The 22047-nt window shown below is 40.8% G+C and overlaps 1 protein-coding gene across 3 annotated transcripts; it reads left to right on the top strand.

Annotated features, from left to right (window-relative positions):
- Window positions 1–1998: 1998 nt before the first annotated feature.
- Window positions 1999–21376, top strand: LOC147178393 (voltage-dependent L-type calcium channel subunit beta-4-like). 3 transcript variants are annotated; one of them, XM_086067290.1, is made up of 14 exons: window positions 1999–2356; window positions 7133–7225; window positions 11157–11276; window positions 12637–12759; window positions 12831–12946; window positions 13231–13310; window positions 13396–13415; window positions 13553–13630; window positions 14544–14602; window positions 14695–15025; window positions 15094–15189; window positions 16577–16747; window positions 16912–16943; window positions 18836–18979. In XM_086067290.1, exons 1-13 carry the CDS (start codon window positions 2291–2293, stop codon window positions 16924–16926), a joined length of 1368 nt encoding a protein of 455 aa, XP_085923416.1. In that variant the 5' UTR covers window positions 1999–2290; the 3' UTR covers window positions 16927–16943; window positions 18836–18979. The 3 variants fall into 3 exon arrangements, with proteins under 3 accessions (XP_085923416.1, XP_085923414.1, XP_085923415.1); XM_086067289.1 differs by lacking the exon at window positions 16912–16943 and having other exon boundaries at window positions 2000–2356; window positions 14695–14795; window positions 14874–15025; window positions 18836–21376; XM_086067288.1 differs by lacking the exon at window positions 16912–16943 and having other exon boundaries at window positions 18836–21376.
- The last annotated feature ends 671 nt before the right edge of the window (window positions 21377–22047 follow it).

Raw genomic sequence — 22047 nt, forward strand, 5'->3', positions numbered from 1 at the left:
CTCTTATCAATGAGCTTCATTTGAGTCTTGCATCAAAACATGAGAAGCTTCTGCACACATTACATTTAATAGTCAGCATCTGTGAGTGTGATGATTTTATTTACAGTTTTTTTTGTCAATATTTTTGTCGCGTCACTAGATAAATGTTGTTTTGGAACCGTTTCATTGTTGGGTTGGGTTTTTGTTGATCAATTCTACAGCTGCGACATGATAGTGGTGATATTGAGAGGGGGCTTTAAGCCCACGAAAGTGAAACAAATTTCCATGACTGATAGATCCACTTTCCGCCACTGGTTTCGCTGTAATTTAACATTTGAATCAATGGTGAACATTTTTGCTACATCACAGGTGTAACAGCCTATCAAAAATGCATAGCTTTAAAAAAAAAAAAAATTCTGGAGTTTAGGCATAAGTGGCTGGCGGCCATCTCCAAACTGTGCCAACACATTGTATATACATTGGTATTGTTTTCATATAATAATACTGAACAGTAAATTATGTAAATTAAATGGGGACCAAATTTACACTTGGAATAAAGAACTGAAAAAATAAAATAAAAGTCAGTCAAGGGTTGAGGAACAAACTCACAACATTCAGCTTGAGCTATGCTCCTCCTCCTGTTTGCTTATATCCAAGAGGACATCAAAAACGTTGTTTTTGGTCTTAGTGACGAAGATTCCAGCTGACACAAGTGATATACTAACACTGAAGTTGTGGGTTTGTTCCCCAACCCTTGAATAACTTTTTATTTTATTTTTTAACTCTCTTCCAAGTGTGAATTTTACTCTATTTAGAGTGAGACCAAATAGACTCAGTTCAGAGAAAATATCCTGTGTGAACTATATTTATAATTAGGGATGTTCTATACCACTTTTTTTTCAGACTGAAACCACGACGCCACTAGTATTTTTGATACATAAAAGTTCCAAAATACATAATGACAGTTACTTTAACAAAGACCTCTATACAGTCATATTTTTCCTTAAAATTGCATAAAATTAACGACAATTTTTTATTTTTTTCTCACATATACTTACAAAAATTGCATCTTAATGGATATCTGTCAGACGTGTATGCCTTAGGTTCCTGTTCATAAAATGGCCACAAGAGGGCACCAATACTGGTTACAACTCCGCATGAGTTACCGATACGTTAAAATATGGCTGGAATCGGCACCGAATACCGACACCGAATACCGACACCTGGTATCAGTAGCCTACACTTCCATCCTTTTTTTATAATGTCATATATGTAATATGTACCTGTGGAGAGTTCCTGTTTCTGAAATGCACAGGTGCAGTCTCTGCATAAGCCAATGAGGGGATTGATCATTGGCTACAACCGTCTCCAGATAGCCACTCTCTCTTAATTGTTACACGTTTTTAGTTTTTTTTTCTTCATCTTTGTGGCTCTCGGCTTCAACGCGTTTTTGTGGTTCAATTAAAAAAAAGATAAAGATATCAACAATACAGGACAGTATATTGTATGTGTAGCCTCAAAACCTGAATACAGGATTGTACTGATTAGCAGATCAATAGATTCTGCTGTGCTCGGCAAAAAGTCACTAACTGTCTTTATTTTATTTTTATTTTTTTTGCACTTTGCTTGGTGAATGGTGCGACTAGTCAGGCAACCAACTGTCACTGAAGGCCTTGGTACCAAATTCATGGTCACTTAGGCTACTGTAAATTGTATAATAAGTCATGTAGGCTACGTGCTGCTGGGAGATTACATTTTGGAGGAGAAATTATAAGTAAAATAGTATAAATTAGCATCTGAAATGAAAAGATGTTATCAAACCATATGTGAACCACATCATCAAATATTCAATTTATCACATCCGCCATGTTAAATAGCTGAATACATATACAAAAGGAATTAAAATTTAAAAGGTAAATGATTCTAACGGCATGTCTTGATTGCCGTGTGGAGGTATTTTTCATCCAGATAAAGCAGCGTGGACACCCCCAGCATTGAGACACTTAGTACGGACCTGCTGGCAGCCTCCGCTTCAGTCCCAAAGGCGCGTCATTACAGCTTCTCTCCTTTGCTGCTACCACTGTCACATGGGTTTTTTTTGTCGTTGTTTTTTTTTTTTTGTTTTTTGCACGGCTCTGACAACTGATCGCCTCGCCATCGTTTTGTGGCTCCTACGCTCGTTTGCATCGCGGATTTCGATGTGCTTGCGGTCGCCTACTGCCTCCCTCCACCTCCAGTAACCCATGTCCGCGTTCATCTCGCCTCCTCCCCGCGCCCCCGCTCACGCTCCGCGGTGCCCGCCGCCGTCACCATGTCCACTCCGCCCGTAGACCCGCTCTCGGCTGTGGAAAGCGGCCCCCAGTCGCACTATTTCCAGGTAGGTTCGGAGGGTTGACGCGACGAGGATGGCTCGTTGTGGCTAGGATTGAAAATGAAGGTGTCGCATTTTTGGCATTTGGCTACTTTCTTTCTTCTTCTTTTTTTTATATTTTTTTTACGGAAACTGCAGTTGATGCTCGGTCGACAAAAAAAAACTGCATTATTTAAAGGGACTGTCATTATGATGGACATCTTTTCACACAATTTTACAATATTGGTGCAGTTGATGCTTATTGTGTATCATTTACAGCGTCTTTTTGCGACTGTGAAAGAAGCAAACACTCCCGTGTTAATCTGCTTCACCTGTAGCCTCCATCTGCTGGGCCTGTGGCATTTAAGCTTACTGATTGATTTATTATTTTTATTATTATTATTAATATTAACCAAACAGCTAAGTGCCGTATCAGCCTGCATCCATCCTCTTGCAGTCTTAATTTGTGATTTGAGGAAAGCTGCAGTTCAAGAAAACAGCAGCTCTTTTCCACTCAGCTGCTCTAAAAGAGGCTACATGGTTCAAGATGATATCTGGGTTTTGTGTTTGAATCAGGTACTGCCACTTAAAAAAAAATTGACTGTTTAATGCCAACGTCAACATGAATTAGCATATACTAGGTTAACTGTCAGATTTTGATGGCTTAAATTGTCTTAATAGGTGATCAAAATGCTTGAATCATTCAATCTCAAAATATCAAAACAAGTGCAATATTGGTGAGTTATTTTTAACCAAATATACAGTTATGTGATTAGGGCTATAAAAGTGCTTTGTCAACCTGGCACTAAGTTGAGATGGTTATAGAAATGGAAATTGTTTGTAGACAAGCTGACTGAAAAGTACTTAGTTCAATATTGGAAATTGGATTAACATTTGCTCTCTTGGCGATTCAAATTATTTTGCATGAAAACTCTTTTGAAAGGTTGCAATCATTTATAATGTCCATCCATCTCATTAGTATCACATGTGAGCTGAAGCCATTCCAAGTTGAAAGTGGGCAAGAGTCGGTCGCAGGGCGAATACAAACATTCACAGCTATGCCCACTACAGTATAGAGTCTCCATCGAGCATGTTTTTGGAATGTGGATGCCAGAGAAAAGCCACACACGCATGGGAAGAAAATGCAAACTCCACACAGGAAGGCCCAAGTTGAGATTCAAATGTCGAACCCCAGAACTGTGCAGCAGATGTGCTACTAACCAATAGTCCGTGCTACCCCATTTTTTACTGTGCAAAACGTGAATAAAACAAAATACAGTACAACAATTTGCATATTTTTTTCAATCTATATACAATTGAATATACCACAATATGGAACGTTAAAGTAGCATTAAGGAACTTTTCAACCTTAATAAAATATTTTCATATTATATAATATGAGGAACGGGACAGTAATATGAAAAATCAACTTTTTGGAGCTTTTAGCCATGTTAAAATGCAAATTCCTCACCAAAAACATGACCTAAGTTGTGTTTTCCTCCATTCACCCCTCTATGAGAAATTCTAGGTCATTCTGCTCTCCAAGCACCAGCCCCTCCCAACCTGAGAAAACGAGTGATCACTTTTTGACGTCATTAGGTGCGGAGCCACCAACGAACCGCCTGTGTGGACTAAACGCACGCCCACTTTCTCTCCATGGGACAGTGACAAAAGTAGACTTTATAAGTAAACATTCGGTCCAAATGAATTTAAAGCAATTAATTATGGCATTTGCAATGGCAAAATGAATGACAATTGGCCGTCTTAAAATCTGTTCTGGCTGAGACTTGTGCTGTTGTACCTAACTGAACGAATGGTGTAGTGCTTAGCGTGCTTTCCCTGTAAGCAGCAAGTCCCCGGTTTGCGAGCCGCTTCTCATTTTTTTCTTTTTCTTTCCTCTCTCTTGTTCCCTCTCCTCCCCTCCACCAGCACGATTTCTTGCGGCAAGGAGCCATTTTGTTTCAAATGTTTATTGAGGAATGGATAGCTTGCGTGGCCATTCAGAGGAGTGCTCAAACGCAGAGCTCCAGCAGTGGCCCGGATTTCACTTGCTGGTGTGAGCTAAAAAACGATGCAATGTGCTTGTCCTCATAGGAAATGTGGTCTTCCTTCAGCCACGACAATATCGCTTTTGTTCATATGACGCCGCCATATTCAACGCAGACTAAAATTTCCTTAGTGTTACTTTAAGGGGTTAAATGTTCAATCTGATCAAATGTATATATATATATTTTTTTATATATATATACTTTACTTAAATTCCATGCCTGCAACATGTTCCAAAAAAAGCTGTGACAGTAGCATGTTTACCACTTTATCACATCACCTTTCTTTTTAACAACACTCAATAAACATTTGGGACCTGAGGACACAAATTGTTAAAGCGTTGTAGGTAAAATTATTTCGCATTCTTGCTTGATGGACAATCTTCAGTTGCTCAACAGTCCAGGGGGCTCTATTGTCATATTTTTTGCTTCATAATGTGCCACACATGTTCAATGAGAGGCAGGTCTGGACTGCTGGCAGGCCAGTCTGTCAATAGTTGGGTTTCCATCCACCCATTTTTATTTGAATTTTCAAGAAATGCAAAAATAAAACTGAATGGAAATTCGGGGGAAAAAAATGGCCCAAAATTCACCAAAAAGTTTTTACGCTTAGATGGGGTGGATTTTGAAGCATAAAGCAAAAAAGGAAAATGCGAATTTTGGCTATGGAAACAGGTTTTGCGAATAACCGCTGGCAAGACTGGACACACGTCGCACGTTTTGACCGGATATTACGTCACACGTACGTTTGTAGTCCCAAAGCAATGTCGGATAATAAAGTAAGGTATGTTTGGGGGGACGACAAAACAGAAATCTTTTTGGAATTAATTAAAGAAGCTAGCTTAATGCTATTTTAGATGGAAAACAGCAAAGAAACGCTACGGTTTATCAAGAATTACAAAAGCAAACTGATACTCATCACTTCCTGGTCTTCTTCTTCTTAAGTCGCATGTCCATTTTGCGCATTTTCAACAAATTTGCTTAACAAATTCCAAACAATTGGATGGAAACCCGACTACTGGCACTCTTTTACTACTAAGCCACGTCGCTGTAACATGCAGAATGTGGCCTGGCATTTTCTTACTGAAATAAGCAGGGTCTCCTTGAAAATGGCATTGCTTGAATGACAGCAGATTTTGCTCCAAACTCATAGTATATGTTCTCCAAATTCTCAAAATATTTTGATGATATTATGGATATGGACTGTAAATGATGAAATCCCCAAATTTCTTGTAAGTATATGTTGAGAAAAACAGTTCAACTGTTGGATTATTTGCTCACACAGTAATTCACAAAGTGGTGAACCTCGCCGCCCCTATCTTGCTCGTGGACAACTGAGCCTTTCAGGAGGCTCTTTTTTTTCACCCAATCATGTCAGCCTCTTGTTTCCAATGAACCTGTTCACCTGTGGAATGTTCCAAACAAGTGTTCGTTTGTTTTAGCTTTGCTCAACTTTCTCAGTCTTTTGTTGCCCCTTCCCAGGTTTTTGGGAGTGTGTTGCAGGCATCAAATTCAAAGTGAGAGAATTGTATTTTGTTTTTTAAAGAAAGCAGTCATGTTCATCAATTGTTCACTATTTATGTATTACACAACCTCACAACTTAATTGGCCCGGATTTGTATTATATACGTATTTTGGTTTCATAAATGTCTAACTAGCTGGAGGCGGGGGCGCCTCCTGCCCCCGCCGGGTTGGGAGAGGCCCCGCTGGTCGCTCCTCTTAACTCACTCCACTAGTTTTGCACAATACACTTTGTTAATAGACACATAAGGCACATAACACACTCCTTGGGGGCGGTAGTACAGGTGGCTGGGTGGGGGGTGCTGGGGGTGGGCTGTGGTGGGTGGCGGATGTGGGGTGGGGGAGTGGGGGGAGCGGGGGCTGTGGGCCGGTGGGGTACCTGGTGGGCCTGCCGTGGCCCGTTCTGCTGCGTTGGGCTGGGGGCGTGGGCCGCGTTGGGGTGGGGGGCGTTCCGGGCTCCTGGGTTTGCTCTCCGGCCGGGGGTTGTGCCCTGGCGCTGCCGAGGCCTGGGGGGCCCTGGGGGTGTTGTGCTTGCCCTGACCTGGCCAGGGTCGATGGCTCCCCTCTTTGCTGGAGGTTTTAATGCATGCCACATCCACCACACCAGCATCTACCGAAATTCAAACACAATCTGCTTCTTTCTCTGGTCGCTGAATCAGTGGAGGCTGATGTCTGTGGATTTCACTCTGGTTCATCTATCCTTCCTTTCTTTCTTTAGTCTTTCCTTTGGTCTCTTGAGGTCGCTCTAATTTGTTGGAATTTATATGCTTGTGGGGTTGGTGAAAGATTCTGGTTTGTAACCCTGTGTGTAGTAGGTGGTGTCTGGTCGGTGCTGGATTTCACTTTTCTCTCTTTTCTTTGATCACTCCTCGGGTCTCCTGACAACTTCACGACTATTGGGATTCTGAAGTATTCGATTTAGGTGAAGGGTATGGAATTTGTAATAGGTTTCAGGTGAATAAATGACCACAAACTCGCACACACGCACACACACACTCACATGGCTGCTCCATAAATATTACAGCCCACTGAAGTCGCTGATCCTTGATCACCATTGCAATAACAGAAAGAATGTAAGAAATAAGGGGTATGCTGCACAATACTTTTTCTCATAATTTGCGAAAAGGATTGCACATAAGCATCAACAACCCCAAGAAGCAAAGCGTACAGCACAGTATACTGTATGTCTGATATTGGTCGAGGAGTATTGGAATATTCATCCGATGTTTGCCCACAGCTGCCCAGGAAGTTGCCAAAACGCAAGAGCCGCTTCAAACGTTCGGATGGCAGCACTTCCTCAGACACAACATCTAGTTTCATCAAACGGCAGGTAAGAAAACATTTCCATTACTTCGCTCGCTTCTTCTTGACTTTTGTTAAACCGAGTTAAAAACAAACAAACAAACTGAGATTTACGATCTCTTTTTTGCCAGAGTGACCTGGCCAGAACACGAGGGTCCATAACATACAAATAGAAAAACATTTTTACTCATTTTTGTTATTACAGACTACTTTGGTTTCTGGCACGAGGAGAAATTTAGATTAAGAATGCAGTCATTGAGATATATGGAGGCCATTTTGTGCCATCTAAATATCTGATTCAGGTTCTAAAGAGGTCATAGGAGGCTGGCCTTTCCATGTTTTTGCCTGTTCTAAATGATTATTTTTGTCATAATGAGTTAATGGCATTGTTGGTCATTGATGTCTGCTTAGTTGTAGTTTTTACTTTGATCGGAAGAGGGCAACAATTTTTTTAAATATGACAATGTTAGATGAAAAAGCCCTCCAGAGGCTCAAATTGTAATTAAAGTTTTGGGGTCAAGCACATGTAAGAGACCCAAATTAAGATTTGGTGAAGTGCAGCATCTCTGCTAATTTGATGATGTCCTGTCGAGGCCGTTCGTTATTATTCGCTGGTTTGGTTGTTTCCAAGATGTATTTCATTTGATGTGTCCCAGTTTAGGAGGAGGGCTGTTTATCGTTTATAGAGACATGATCCCGACAGGAGGTATGCGGTTTTACTGAGCTAATGTTAACAAAAGACTGAAACTCCTTATATTGTTGCTATTTTCTTTGTTGCTCTAACATGTGAACTTGTTTCTGTTTTCTGTGGCAAGAAGCGTTTACACAAGGAAGTGGGGCAGCTGCAAGAAAAAGGGGAGGGGAAAAAAGGCTGAGCAGACACCTTCTTCAGGAGGGAACATTAGTTATCCTGATCGCAGTTGGGGGGGCTTAATGACAACCTCCAGCTCGCATGAAAATATTGCAATGGCGTGAAATATTCACAATGTTCCCTGTAAAAAGTCCCCAGGCGACTTGACGCGTGGGTTCCATGCTCACACGAACCCCTCTCAGTCATGACCTCGTCTCTCCACACAGGAGGTGGCACCCATAGGTGATCTGACAAAATGCGTTGAATGCATAGGGAGGCCATTTTCCCCCAACAGAGCAGATAGTTTCTTGTCTGTGGTGGGGTGGGGTGTCCATGGAGGAGCTGTGGCGTATGACTCATTTCTGCAGCAGCATGCTGCCATAAGTGGGACTGAATGTTGCTAGGCCTTCAATAGTCTCTTCTCCTACTAAGAAGTTTTTGGAACAAGTTGCAAATAGCTTGTTGGGATTAGATGAGGTCGCTGGTGTCTGCCTCCGATCATGTGGGTGGGGAGAGGCTCGCTTCAGTCAGTCTGCATGCAGCATGTACTGGAGTGTACGGAGAGGGAGGGACCAGTTACCAGCAAATGACTCCCAACATCGTGAGCAATGTCATCGCGCCCTCATCATTGTAGCATTAGCAGGATCTTCTTCACCTTTCAATGGCGCTTTTGTTCCCTTCATTCCTCTCTCCACCCGCTTTTCTTTCTTCCAATTCCATCCCCTTGTTTTTCCCCCAGACCACCTTCCTCCTCCTCCTCCTCAGATTGATCAATTGACACATCAGGACTTTGATATTGATGCAACCGCCCTGTGATTTATGGCATTGTGTAGCAGAAAGCTATACACATGTCATGTTTTGACAATGAATTACGACCAGGGCCGGACTGGGACTCATTTTCAGCCTTGGAGTTTCAGGGCTCAGACCGGCCCACTTTAGTTAACATTTTAATGAGCATACACAATTTTACAGTTTGTGGATCAATGTAAAATAGATGAGCATTCCCTCTAACGATATTCATATTGCATTTGATTAAAATTTTAATTTACAATTGAATGCTCTTACAATACAAGAGCATGGTATTTGTTTATTTGAACAAGTATGTGAACATAAAATGGGCCAAAAGAAAAGACATAAAGAAACCAATAAGCAAATGTACATTAAATGGGTTAAGACGTTTTATACGACACACTTACTAAATTAAGTTAAACCAGCTAGATTAAGGCAGCTAACACTGTACTTCCTGTTAGTACTCTTATTTTGAAATGTGTTCTCGCCACTTCTGAGGCACACTATGAGCTGACAGACGCTAACTTGAAGAGAGCAACGGTAATTGTAGGAGGCTTTCCCATCATGCTTTGTTGCTGTTACACTTGTGATTGTGTTTTGCCTCTTTTATTTGTTATTTTTGTACAGACAAGGTTTAATATAGTTATATTGTTTATTGTTTATATTCGTGGATTAAAGTTTTGCTACTCTTGACATTAAATTATTGTAACTTGGTGACACCCTGAGTAACAAAGCCAGGCAGTCAGTGCTACATATAATGGCCTGTAAGGATATTGGTGTGACAGTTAACATAAGAGATTTATGGCCTGATTATGTGTGGGCTGGTACCTTTCACTCCTGTGTGATTTTGAGACAACGTGTGGGCTCCTGTCTGCTGATTCGCAGCTCGAAATATAGGACGGCCCATAAATGAGTTTAACACCCGTGTCCTAGAGTAAGTTATTGGCTGGAAAAAATCAGCACCAATAGTAGTGATGAACAGTGGCGATATAGGGTCAAACGTTTAAGGGTGCTGTGATCCTGACCAGGCTAGATAAATTTCACCATTTTGTTGTAGCACTTACGCTGATATTAACAGATGTGCAAGGACATACAGCTAGCGTCTGCCCATTCCATTCAAAGGGAGGACAGTGGTTCTGTCTCTGACCACAATGTTTCCTAGCTAGAAAAAAGTGTCAGATAACTCCTACATAACAACATAAACAATTACATTCTGCAAAATCTCTTACATTTTAGGCGTGCATGAGCTAGAAACGCCCATGGTGATGAATATTTGTGTCAAACCAGTTTGCTAGTCAAACAATGATAGACATCCCAATCTCACGCCATTTCTTCACCGCATTCTATTACCTCCCCGCGAGATAACCACGCTTATCTCGCTTATAAATCGTTAATGACTCTCTCGTCTCTATCCATCTGTCAGTCATGGCCATTCTTAAGAGCTTGTAAACAGTCTTCTCTCAGTAATATGTCCAACGGTTGACTCCAATCATCCACCTCATTCTCCTTTTATTCATCCAGTGCCGCCTGGCGCTGGTGCAGTGTTGCTTTGCGGAGCTTATGAGAGCAAGAAATCAGACCTTGTTATCTAACATAGGCAAACGCACAAGGAGGAGAGGTGATCGCTAGCTGGCTGGCGATACGAGATGATGGGCTTTCAGATGGGCAGAGCATGTCTAATTTGCAGGTCTCCTTATTTGGGCCTCATTTTTGGGGGGGGGAGTCACTCAGTCTCTTGTTGTGTCTGTATACAGTAGGGAACATGATGGAAGTTTTTGTCTTGTAGTGAAAACCAAGAAGATGATGAACACCGTTTCATTTTTATTTATTTATTTATTTATTTAAATTTTGAGAATACTGAACCCATTTGCAGCACAAAATAAAGTTTGTCTTTGTTTGATCTGTTGTTTTCAACACACACAAGCCAAATTGGGATGTGTCCTCAAACTACTAGGAGTGAAAAATGATGGTAGGCATATATTTAGCTAATGAGGAAATGGATGTCTTTGGAGAATAAACAGGGCAAAAAAAAAAGGATGTATATGTACTGCACTGTGGGGGATGCTGGGATGGAATGGGGCCAAGCAGGCGAGAAGAGAAAGCAGTTTCCTCCTTTGTGCTATATTTGGTCTTCCAGAGGATGTGGGAGAGCAGCACATTGTGCTGTACATACACACAACGCTCCCTCATGAGCGTGTTTGGGGTGAACAGACACTTGCAAAGGAACACAGCAGCACCAAATACAGCACACGCTAGAACTGGTGTCGCAATGCAAATGAGGAAATGACTGCATAAAGACTCTTGCATTCCCTCGCACCAGGGGTCGGCTGATTCCTATACCAGTAGACCGTCGGATTCCGACCTGTCAGCAGAGGAGGATCGCGAGGCGTATCGGCGTGAAGCCGAGCGCCAGGCACAACTTCAGCTCGACAGAGCTAAGGTACGATAGCCACTGATTTCATACCAGGAAACAGAATTGTTCCCGGCAATTTGGAATCATTATGAATTCATAGTTGGGTATTTTTGCTCATTATTTGTTTTGGCATGTGCAGCAGATTTGTGTATTGATTCTGTTAAATTTATAAGATTAGAGATGCATGTAATACAGAATGGGAAAATGGTTCAACTTTACATTAAAACAAGATTCCCGAACCCAAACAAAAACTTTTTTATGACTCTTTTATAATGGGTCATTGTTGGAAAAGATTTTACTAGAGCCAGTGGTTAATTTGTTATGAAAACACATAGAATATTTATTGAGGGAATTCTGAAAGCAAACGGCAGAAATGGCTCCATAGTTAGAGCAGTTACCTGAGACCAATGAGTACCTGGGTTCAAACCCCGCTTGGACAGCTCTTTAGTACAAATGCAATATTAAATACTAATCATTGTCAAATTATTTCACATTCATTACTTGTCACTTGTCATTATTAAATTTTGTTTCTATATTATTGCGTTCTATATTCAAAATTCAAGTTCATTTATCTTTCAACTACAATTAAAACTTTGTTATTTTCACATAATTTATCTTTCAATTTAGTTCATAAGCATTTAGCTTAGCATTCATGCAATTTCCATGCAATTTCTACAGAAATTGCACTTAGTCTAGTTCTTTATTATTATTATTTACTTTTTTTTTTTTTTTACAATTTTACTATTATCTACAATTTAGGACATACATCTATCATGGAAATATTTGATCTGATTTGGTCAGACCACATAATATTTCCAACTGAAATCAAAGTAATGAGGCTATCAATTAGACATCTAAATAAAACAAGCTAGTAAGCCACAGAATTAAAATTATAGTGAAAAAATATATTTGTTGGACCAAATTAATATTGTGTTTTTTTTCAGGCCATACCAAATGTGTCCAAATATGACTACAACATAACTAAAGTGGTAGCTTTTTTACATAGCTGTGAGACAAACTTGATAGCTGCTCCCATATGAGTTCTTGGCTGTCTTGTGGATGATACAAACTCCTCAAATTTATTTCAAAATAAAAGTGCCAAATTGGTTATTTCCTTTTGGTCGCACCACGTGATAATTCATAAAATGGGGGTCATCGGACAATCCGTCAATGATCCTAAAATATAACGGGGGGGTGCAAATCGCGCAAAGCATTCCTCAACAAATTTAAATGTTGCTACTTTTTTTTTTTTGGAAGCAAAAGAGTTTCTTGTGCAGTAAATAATTTTAGGGGGCCAAGTTCCCAACACATTCAGTCCATGTTGTCATATGTGCCTATCATATTATTCACACCAGGCAACTTCTTTTTTATTTTGTATTTGTTTCAGTCCAAACCTGTAGCGTTTGCAGTAAAGACAAATGTGAGTTACTGTGGAGCTCTGGATGAGGACTGTCCTGTCCAAGGAGCTGCAGTCAACTTTGATGCCAAAGACTTCCTGCACATCAAAGAAGTCAGTGATTGATATTCCTTCTTACACACCTACACATTTGTGTGATGCTGAAACAGTTGTCAATTTAACAGAAGTACAGTAATGACTGGTGGATCGGCCGGCTCGTCAAAGAAGGAGCGGACATCGCATTCATCCCCAGCCCACTGCGACTGGAGGCAATGAGACTCAAGCAAGAGCAGAAACAGAGGTACTTTGCCTTTTGCAGAGTTATTTCAGAATCAGGATTATTACCAGTGGGCAGTAATTGCTCCTGCGAAGACAGTGCATGTATCAGAGTACAAGGATTGACAGAAATAGGGCAGTAATAAACAAAGCAGAATGGAACCTAAACAAAACACCGTTTATAATAATAATAAATAATTAAGTACAAATGAAGTGTGCATATGAATTAGGGGTATCAAAGTACAAACATTTTTGTCAATTTTCTTTAAGTCAATGGATTTTATGTAATACTGTGGTTTGGCATTGCAGGAAATCAGGAGGCAACTCGTCCAGTTTAGGAGACATGGTGACTGGGAACTGGAGGACCACACCACCATCTGCAGGTGAATGTAAGTATTACACATGCAGCCTGTTTGTCAGACCGCTGCCGGTGTTTTATCTGAATCAACTTAATCGCCTTTTTGTTTTCGAAAGCAAAACAGAGGCAAAAACAGGTAGGTTTGCTTATTAGTCTCCTTTTTTACATTTTCTGTGGTTGTCTTTTCCCCAATTTCATCTGCCCATCCTTTTCCGCTACCCTCCTGTGAAATTGTCATCTCTTTCAACTTTTACCTTGCCTTGTGCGTGGCAGGAACATGTCCCTCCATACGATGTGGTGCCGTCCATGAGGCCGGTGGTCCTCGTCGGACCGTCACTCAAGGGTTATGAGGTCAGCGTGCCATATTTAACCTCTGGCTAATCATTTTGCACTAGTGTTAATTTTATCCACCATTTTTAAATTTAGTCTCAGTTTTAGTCCAGTTTCAATCACGCTTGTTAGTGTTCGTTATAGTTAGCCAACCTCATCCCGTTTTTATTTAGTCCATTTTTAGTCGACTATAAAGATAGCATTTTAGTCTTTATTTTAGTCCAAACAAGCATAATTTTATTCGTCTAGTTTTAGTCAACAGAAACTGTCAATTTTTTCCCCCCAGCAGATTATGTTGAACATTTCGGATCTGAAACTATTTTACCTGAAATGTTCTCTCATCTTTTTGATGAAAAACAACTTCACACACAATTACAGTATATAAACAAGTGGCTACTATGGCTCCATGCTACAAGCTAGTAAATTAGCCAACATTAGTTAGCGGTCGGATTAACATTATTGTTGGAACGTAATAGCCGTTGGATTAAAGTTACGTTAACTATAATTTCCTTTTTTTATATATAATTTCCTTTTGTTTGTTTAACCTTTGTTAACCTCCAGTCTGTTCCAATGTTTTTACATGTTGCACTGGCGAGCTGCAGATTTGAAAGGGGGTGTGTCACTGTGTGTCACATGTGACAGATTAGCAGAGACAAGATTTTACTAAATCATCTAATTTTCATCTCGTTTTTGTTCATGGACTGTCCCATAGATTTTAGTCCAGTTTTTATCAAGGGAAGTTTTCGTCCTGTCTTCAATAGTCGACAAAAATGCATACGGATTTAGTCCCAGTTATCGTTTATTAATGAGGGTTTTAGTCTAGTCTAGTTTAGCTTTCGTCCAGTGAAAAATGTGTTGACGAAATTATTTTTGTTGCACTTTTGTTGATGAAATGAACACTAATTTGCACTATAATTTTTTCTCTTTCTCACAGGTTACAGATATGATGCAGAAAGCCCTTTTTGACTTCCTGAAACACAGATTTGAAGGGAGGTCAGTTGACGTCAGAGAAGTGATCGTTTGCTGTATCTCTGATTTAGTCAATGGTGCCCACAATGTTTTTGCCATTTCCATTGAAACTGCAGAATCTCAATCACCCGCGTCACTGCCGACTTGTCCCTAGCTAAAAGATCCGTCCTCAATAAAAGACCCATAATGGAGAGGTCCAACACTCGCTCCAGTATAGGTAAAGAATCATTAAAAGAGGGGAATTTTTTGATGGACAAAAGTTTAAGGACTGAACTTGTGGGGGGGGTTTTTGTAGCGGAGGTTCAGAGTGAGATCGAGAGGATATTTGAACTCGCCAAAACGTTGCAGCTGGTGGTCTTGGATGCGGACACCATCAACCATCCCGCACAGCTCGCCAAAACCTCCCTCGCACCCATCGTTGTCTACGTTAAAGTCTCCTCACCAAAGGTACCGCCAACAAAAACTCTCTTTTCTAACGCCATGGAAACAAATTCTGCTCTTTTGGCTCCACTTAGGTGCTCCAGAGGCTGATCAAGTCCAGGGGGAAGTCTCAGAGCAAGCACCTGAACGTGCAGCTGATGGCTGCAGACAAACTCTCTCAGTGCCCCCCCGTAAGTCGACTGACATTTCTTGTCAGAATATTTGAATGAGCTCCAATTTACAGGCTGGTTAAATATTTACCGTTTGGGTTCGACTGGCGACCAGTCCATGGTGTACACTGCGTTTCCAACACAACTGCGACCCTAATGGGGATATGTGGTATAGAAAATGAATGAATGATATACAGCACATTAAGAAAGAGCCCATATTCATATTTCACAGTAATATATTTAGTTGGAGTGTTTTAGAATGCATCCCTCATAGATGTTTGAATGACAAACAGATGGTAAATCAGAGTTGATAGTTTTTACATATCTTAGCTTCTGTAATTGCTAATCACAAAAATACCAAAATGTCATTCCCACCAGAAATACTTGCATGTATTCTAGTCGCTGTCAAAATGAGTGGTGGCAATGCCAAATACACAAGGCAGAGCAGGGCGAGCAGAAATGAAATAAATATTTCATTGACTCAAGAGAACAGCGGGAATTACACACCGAGATGACAGGGAAATCAATACTCTAAAAAAGGAATGAGCAGAAACAGGAGCGCTAATTACAACAAAGAGCCACTCTTGGTGGAACACAAGGGCGGGTCACGAGTTGATTGGAGGGCTAAAACAAATTAATGAATAACAAGGTATGTAACATAGAAACTGGGAAAATATGTGCATGAACCCAAACTACCTGTAGCAGACCACAACTGCATAGTTGAGAACAATCAAAGATGGGTAAAGTAACCGGGAACTCAGGTTCAACTTTGTCTCCTCACCTTCGGTTTTAATTTTTTAAATATTAAAAACATTGCATTGCCTTATGTGATATCTTTTGATTATTAAACATTAGAACGGGTCACATTGACCCATGAACATCGTTAAGAAACAAACACAACAGGATGGCTACGTTAACATTTACAGTTCGCAAAGTACGCTCACATTTAAAAAAATAATAATAATAATAATTCTTTAAATGGAATTAAAGTAGAAGTCAAGTCAAATTTTCTTCACAATAAAATGTTCTATGCAGCCCCACTAGTCTAAACACGGTACTGCTGATTTATACTGCATTTGTGAAATAGGAATAAAGCAGCAAAATCCATCCGTTTTTGTCATTCTCAAGGGGCGGCCATTTTGCCATTTAATGTCAACCGGAAATGATGGATGGATGGATGGATGGATGGATGGATGGATGGATGGATGGATGGATGGATGGATGGATGGATAGATAGATAGATAGATAGATAGATAGATAGATAGATAGATAGATAGATAGATAGATAGATAGATAGATAGATAGATAGATAGATAGATAGATAGATAGATAGATAGATAGATAGATAGTTGGTGATGCCATAGGTGTGCTTTACTTCAATATACTCGTATTACACTTCTGCCCGTAGGATTTGTTTGATGTCATTTTGGATGAAAACCAGCTGGAGGATGCTTGTGAGCATTTGGCTGAATACCTGGAGATATACTGGCGGGCCACTCATCTCCCAGGCACCACCCCTCTTAATCCTCTTTTAGAGCAGAGTCTGATGACCCCGCCGTCCGCCATGTCCAGCCTCCAGGTGAGCTGCTCTTCACTGATCTTGTCTGCCCCGCGTCCAGACATTTTGTGTTATGTTGTCGCTGTTTTCAACGTCTTCCAGTTCTCACTCTTGTGTTTTTGATATAATTGTCTTCGCTTGTGTGTCCTCTCGCTCATCCATGCTTAACATTTTCTGAAATACAGGAATTAATTGAATGATGGCTTTACCAGCTGGGGTGAGTATTGGGGGTATATACAACTCACACACACACATACACCTAGTAACACCTGAGCCCAACATGGCGATGACAGTGTTTTATTCGTGCGCCGCATCCTTCCTCCTCTCCTTGAGTTGACGTTCTCAAGGGAATCAACACTTGGAATTGACCGCAATGAATGACACATGGAGCCGAAAATGACTAAACTTGCGTGTCATTTGGCAGAATTTCCTCATTATTCCTTCTTGTCTGTTGATCCGTTTCCACGCATGCCACATAAATGTGCCAGCTCTCACGGTGGCACATGACGCTATCGGGAATGTGTGTACTTCCTGTTACACAATAATAGTAATAAGACCACAATACAGTATGTGTACAATACACTAACACTTATGCCATCTACACTTTAAAGTTGTAAAGTAAATTTTACTCAAAAAAAGAGTCTATTTGGTCCCACTTTAACAGAGTAAAATGTATACTTGGAAGAGAGTAAAATATTCAGAGTCAATTTTACCCAAATTATTTTTACGGTGTATGAGAGAATTTGCCTATCCCATGAAAAAAACTATTAAAGACTTTTCACTCAGGAATTTTAGCAAATTTTGCAAGGAGAGATTTTGATGAAATTTTACTAGTTTATAAAATAAATAAAAATAAAGTCACTTAAGGGTTTGAGGAACAAACCCACAACTTCAGGTTGGGAGACAGCTAATCTTTCACTCCCTGAGCAATGCCGCTCCTACTGGGTGTTGGATATTTATTAGCAAACAGTAGGAGTGGCAGAGCTCAGGTGATAGAGTCTCCCCAAGCTGAAGGTCATGAGTTCGTTCCTCAACTCTTTTTTTTTTTAATAAACTAGTAAGTGTACTAAAAAAAAATCCTTCCAAAATTTACTTTCTGAGGGTTAAAAAAAAAAGTTTTTTGTCATGAGACAACTGCAATTTGCCAATTCTCTCATACACATTGAAAATAATTTTGAGTCAAATTGACTCATTATTTTATTCTCTTCCAAGTGTAAAATTGACTCTGTTTACAGTGGGACCAAATAGACTGTTTAAAGTAAAATGTACTCGACGTGATTCTCTCCCCATTCTCGCCATCTCCACCGTTACGTTGTTGTAACAATGTGTGCACACAGACAAAACTTTGCAAACACTTTGTTGAAAAGGACATACTTGAACTCGAACAAAACTTATCATTTATCACTTTTAATGGACACATATTATTTTTTTTATTCATAATTTAAACCAGTCTCATCTTGTCTGTGACACTCAAAATACACAAAGATAGCTAGCTAGCTACCTCGCTAGCTTGGTAGGTAGCTATAAGACACAAGACATACTGACAGAAAATGTAATCATACCCAACCCCTAATACGAGCGCTCATAGAGATTCCATTCTGTATTTACTCATGGACGCAGCATTCACAAGCCGTCAAATTACACATTTTAGCGGTATAGCGCATTAACACGGCCACCAACGCAATGTTTACAACTTATTATTATGCCCTGAACACAGGTCACAGTTTGTCTTGGCTAAAATGGTGTCTCTATCTTCTTTCATGTTATTTAAAAAAAAAACACACAAATGAATAGTTTAATTAGGTTGTTTGCGGTCAATCCCTTTAGTGGCTCCGTAAGAGACAAAACACACGGTATGCAGTAAAAATAAATAAATAAATAAGCTGCACATATAACTGTTTTTATTTATTCGTATGCCTTTACTTTATCACACGTGGTTTAGCAGTAAGTCCTTTCTCTCATGGTGTTTGCATTCTTTTGTCACCCTCCTTTGTTTGCATCCACCAAAACATTGACGTGACAAAAGCTGTCACGAACAGGACGTGTGACTGTGAAGCCACTTTGTTGTCGAGTTGTACCACGCGAGTCACCCTCCTTTTGCCCTTCCAGAACAAGAATCAGCCGCAGCCTAGTGAGGCTGTGGGAAGGGAGGCTGAGGAGCAGGAAGAGGAAGAGGAGGGGGAAGAAGAGGCGGGCGAGGAAGCCGTCTCCCCCTTGGAGCAGGACAGTCTCATGCCATCGGACGAGGCCAGCGACTCCCTGTCTCACGGCCAGAGGGGGAGCCCGTGCCGACGGGGCGGAGAAGAAGACGAGGAAGAGGAGGAGGATGAGTACGCCTCTCCTTGCCACGGCCGCACATACAGGGGCATGTACCCCGCCCACCGGGGGCACGCCGGCGGCCACAACGCCAACAGCCACGAGTCACAGGACAGGCTGCTTCAAAGTGAAGCCCGGCAGGGTCACAACCAGAGGAACAACCGCCAGCGCAGCCGCCCTTGGCCTCGAGACACCTACTGAGGAATCCACAAGTCCAGATCTATTTTTAGGGCATCACAGGGGACATTTTGACATCTCCGGGCAGATTGTCAACAGGGCTACTCTGCAATGGAATGTCTTCAGGCAAACTTGCGCTGCTTTGCCTGTTGTAGTATGTCTCCATATACGTGCAGTATACTGGCCTTAAAGTGAAACATGTTTAGGTATCTTTACTGTTGCATGTGTGACTAGAGTAACATTTGCACATTGATGCCCGGACAGGAGCTGAATGATCTTTAAGGCGAAATTTATGTAGGAATGTTTACTGTAGAATCCACAGATGGGAGATACTAATGCATTTTTTTGGATCATGTAAATATGAACGGGCACTTAGTTTAGTTGCTTCTTGATTTGGCCGCTTGTTTCGGATACACGCCGCCACCCACGTTTTGTCATTTTTGGACATTGGGAGTGTGAAGCTGCAGTACATGCCTGTCACCACCAGCGCATCACTCTCTCTCTGCTATTGCACAATCATTCGCTAACACCTCGAAAAAGCTAATGGGCACAGAGAATGTAAACACGTTACAAAAAAAAAGAAAAAAAGGAATGTTGGTGCCCTAATTGCTTGTTTACATTGACCCGTCCCCACACATGAAGCACCAGAATGTACGTTTGCATGCCTCAGGGTGTCTCCCCTGAACCACCCTGTCGTCCGATTGTAGCACATCCTTTGATTGTAGCATCCCCGGGTTCCGATATTCTCTCCTTAATCATCGCGCCCACTTTGCGTACTGCAGTTTTACCGCGGCCGACCCTCAGGTGTCCCTCGGCTCCATGTGACAAGCGTGCGGCTAAGGACTCACAGCTGTAGCACCTGCCCGTGACATGACATTTATGCAACACTAAGGAACTTACCGTTTACATTGATTATGGCGGTGCCATATGGACAAAAGCGGTATTGTTATGTCTGAAGGAAGACCACATTTCCCATGAGGACAAGCGCATTTTATCGTTTTTTTTAACTCACGCCAGTGTTGATCATTGACTGGCCTTTCATCCGGAGTAGCTTTTGACGTATGCCATAAAGCAGTCAGCACATTTGTAGTTTTTTGCATAGCAGTGTTCCTACCATCCTCCTCAAAGTTGCGTCGTGCCAGTAAAAATGATACAGACCCCCTCAGGCTATGGCAAAGGTACCATTCAACTAGTTTTAAGTCGAAGAGTTCTGAAAATATTTTATCAAGGTTGAAAAGTTCCTTAGTGCTACATTAACGTCATCAACCTGCGAGCATCTCACAGGGTCCATACCAGCTGATTTAAGGAATTAATTGGTTACTGCTTCTATGTCGCACATGTATCTAGTGTTGTATGTATATTTTGAAAAGAAAAAAACAGCATGATTGAGAAAAAAAAGACAAAAAAACTATGCAAGTGCTGCATGAATTCTGATTCTTTTGACCGTTAAGTATTTTAGTTATGCATCGTTTCTGGTTCTGCCCGTTGTCTTGCAGTGATAGTCGTCTTTGGGGCGGTTTCCTTCTCCACTTAGAACTAACAGCACTCTTACTCACTCCCTCACGTTCAAGTTGAGCTGGGCACTCACTCACTCACTCGTCGCACTTTGAAAGTCCGCCAATGAAAATGGTCTCCAAATCAGATTGATGAATGATGTCCTGCATGTCTTAGTTCAACAATTAGCTATTTTCGTTCTATTTTGCCAGAGTGGACCAATGATTAAACAACTGATGAAGCAGTTGCAGTTAATTTCCAATTTATGAAGCACAATTTTTACAAGGTTATCATTTAATTTCCTATGTCTTATTCTGTATGCAATACTAAGCCTAACGTTGAAAAATGAAACGCCTTACACCATCTGGACTTCCTTTTTAGTGTGAGTAGCGGAAAAAAAAGAGAAAAAATTTGCACTACTTCTTTTTGGGGATGGTTGCTTTGTAATGCAATAACTGCACTAAATCTAACCGTGTATCCACCACACTACCACAGCGTGCTAGCGTGACACAACACGCCTCTTCCCGCTCCTGATCAAAAGGTGTACAAAGTGAGACATTTCCTGCCTGATGCTGTAAAGAATGCTTTCTATTTGAAAAATAGATTTACAATGCTAAGAAAATTATGACTTCAAACAAAATAAACACATTTTATGTACTTCAATTGTTTGTGTCAATTTTGTGTTTCTTATTCGGCGTATTTGTTCATGTTCATACAATATTAGCACTATAAAATGAACCTACAGTCGGGCTTTCTGAAGGCATAAAAATCAGGATTACAAAGGATGACATTCAAGAATTTTCAACAAAAGCTAGGTTGTGCTGAAATACTTCCTGTTTTTGTTCTTTCAAATTTACACCGTCTCAAACTGAATACTGAATTACAATCAGTTCAATAGTTATACCAAAATGGTTAACTGTACTAAAAATAAAAATAAATAAAAAATCTGTTAAACCACAGGACTGCATAACCCGTGATGGGGTGGGAGAGGTTATTGCTTATTATAGTTAACTATAGAAAGGTATAGAGCTTTTATTGTTATCCTTGACTTTGAATTTTGGATGAACATTTCTTGAAATAAAAATTAGGCCAATAGGACTTTACCTTATAGTCTGTTTGATTAGCAGGTGAATGGTCAATGTGTGTCATGATGGTCTAAAGCAGGGGTGGGCAAACTCGGTCCTCAAGGGCCGGCGTCCTGCAGGTTTTGGAGGTTTCCCTGCTGCAACACAGCTGATTCCAATCAACAGGATCGTTACCAAGTTCATGCAGAGCTTGCTGACGAGCTGATCGTATATCAGCTGTGCTGGAGAAGGGAAACATCCAAAACCAGC

Source organism: Leptonotus elevatus, chromosome 2, assembly GCF_054856555.1.
Source record: "Leptonotus elevatus isolate MCC_2025b chromosome 2, RoL_Lele_1.0, whole genome shotgun sequence".
NCBI classification, from domain to species: Eukaryota; Metazoa; Chordata; class Actinopteri; order Syngnathiformes; family Syngnathidae; genus Leptonotus; species Leptonotus elevatus.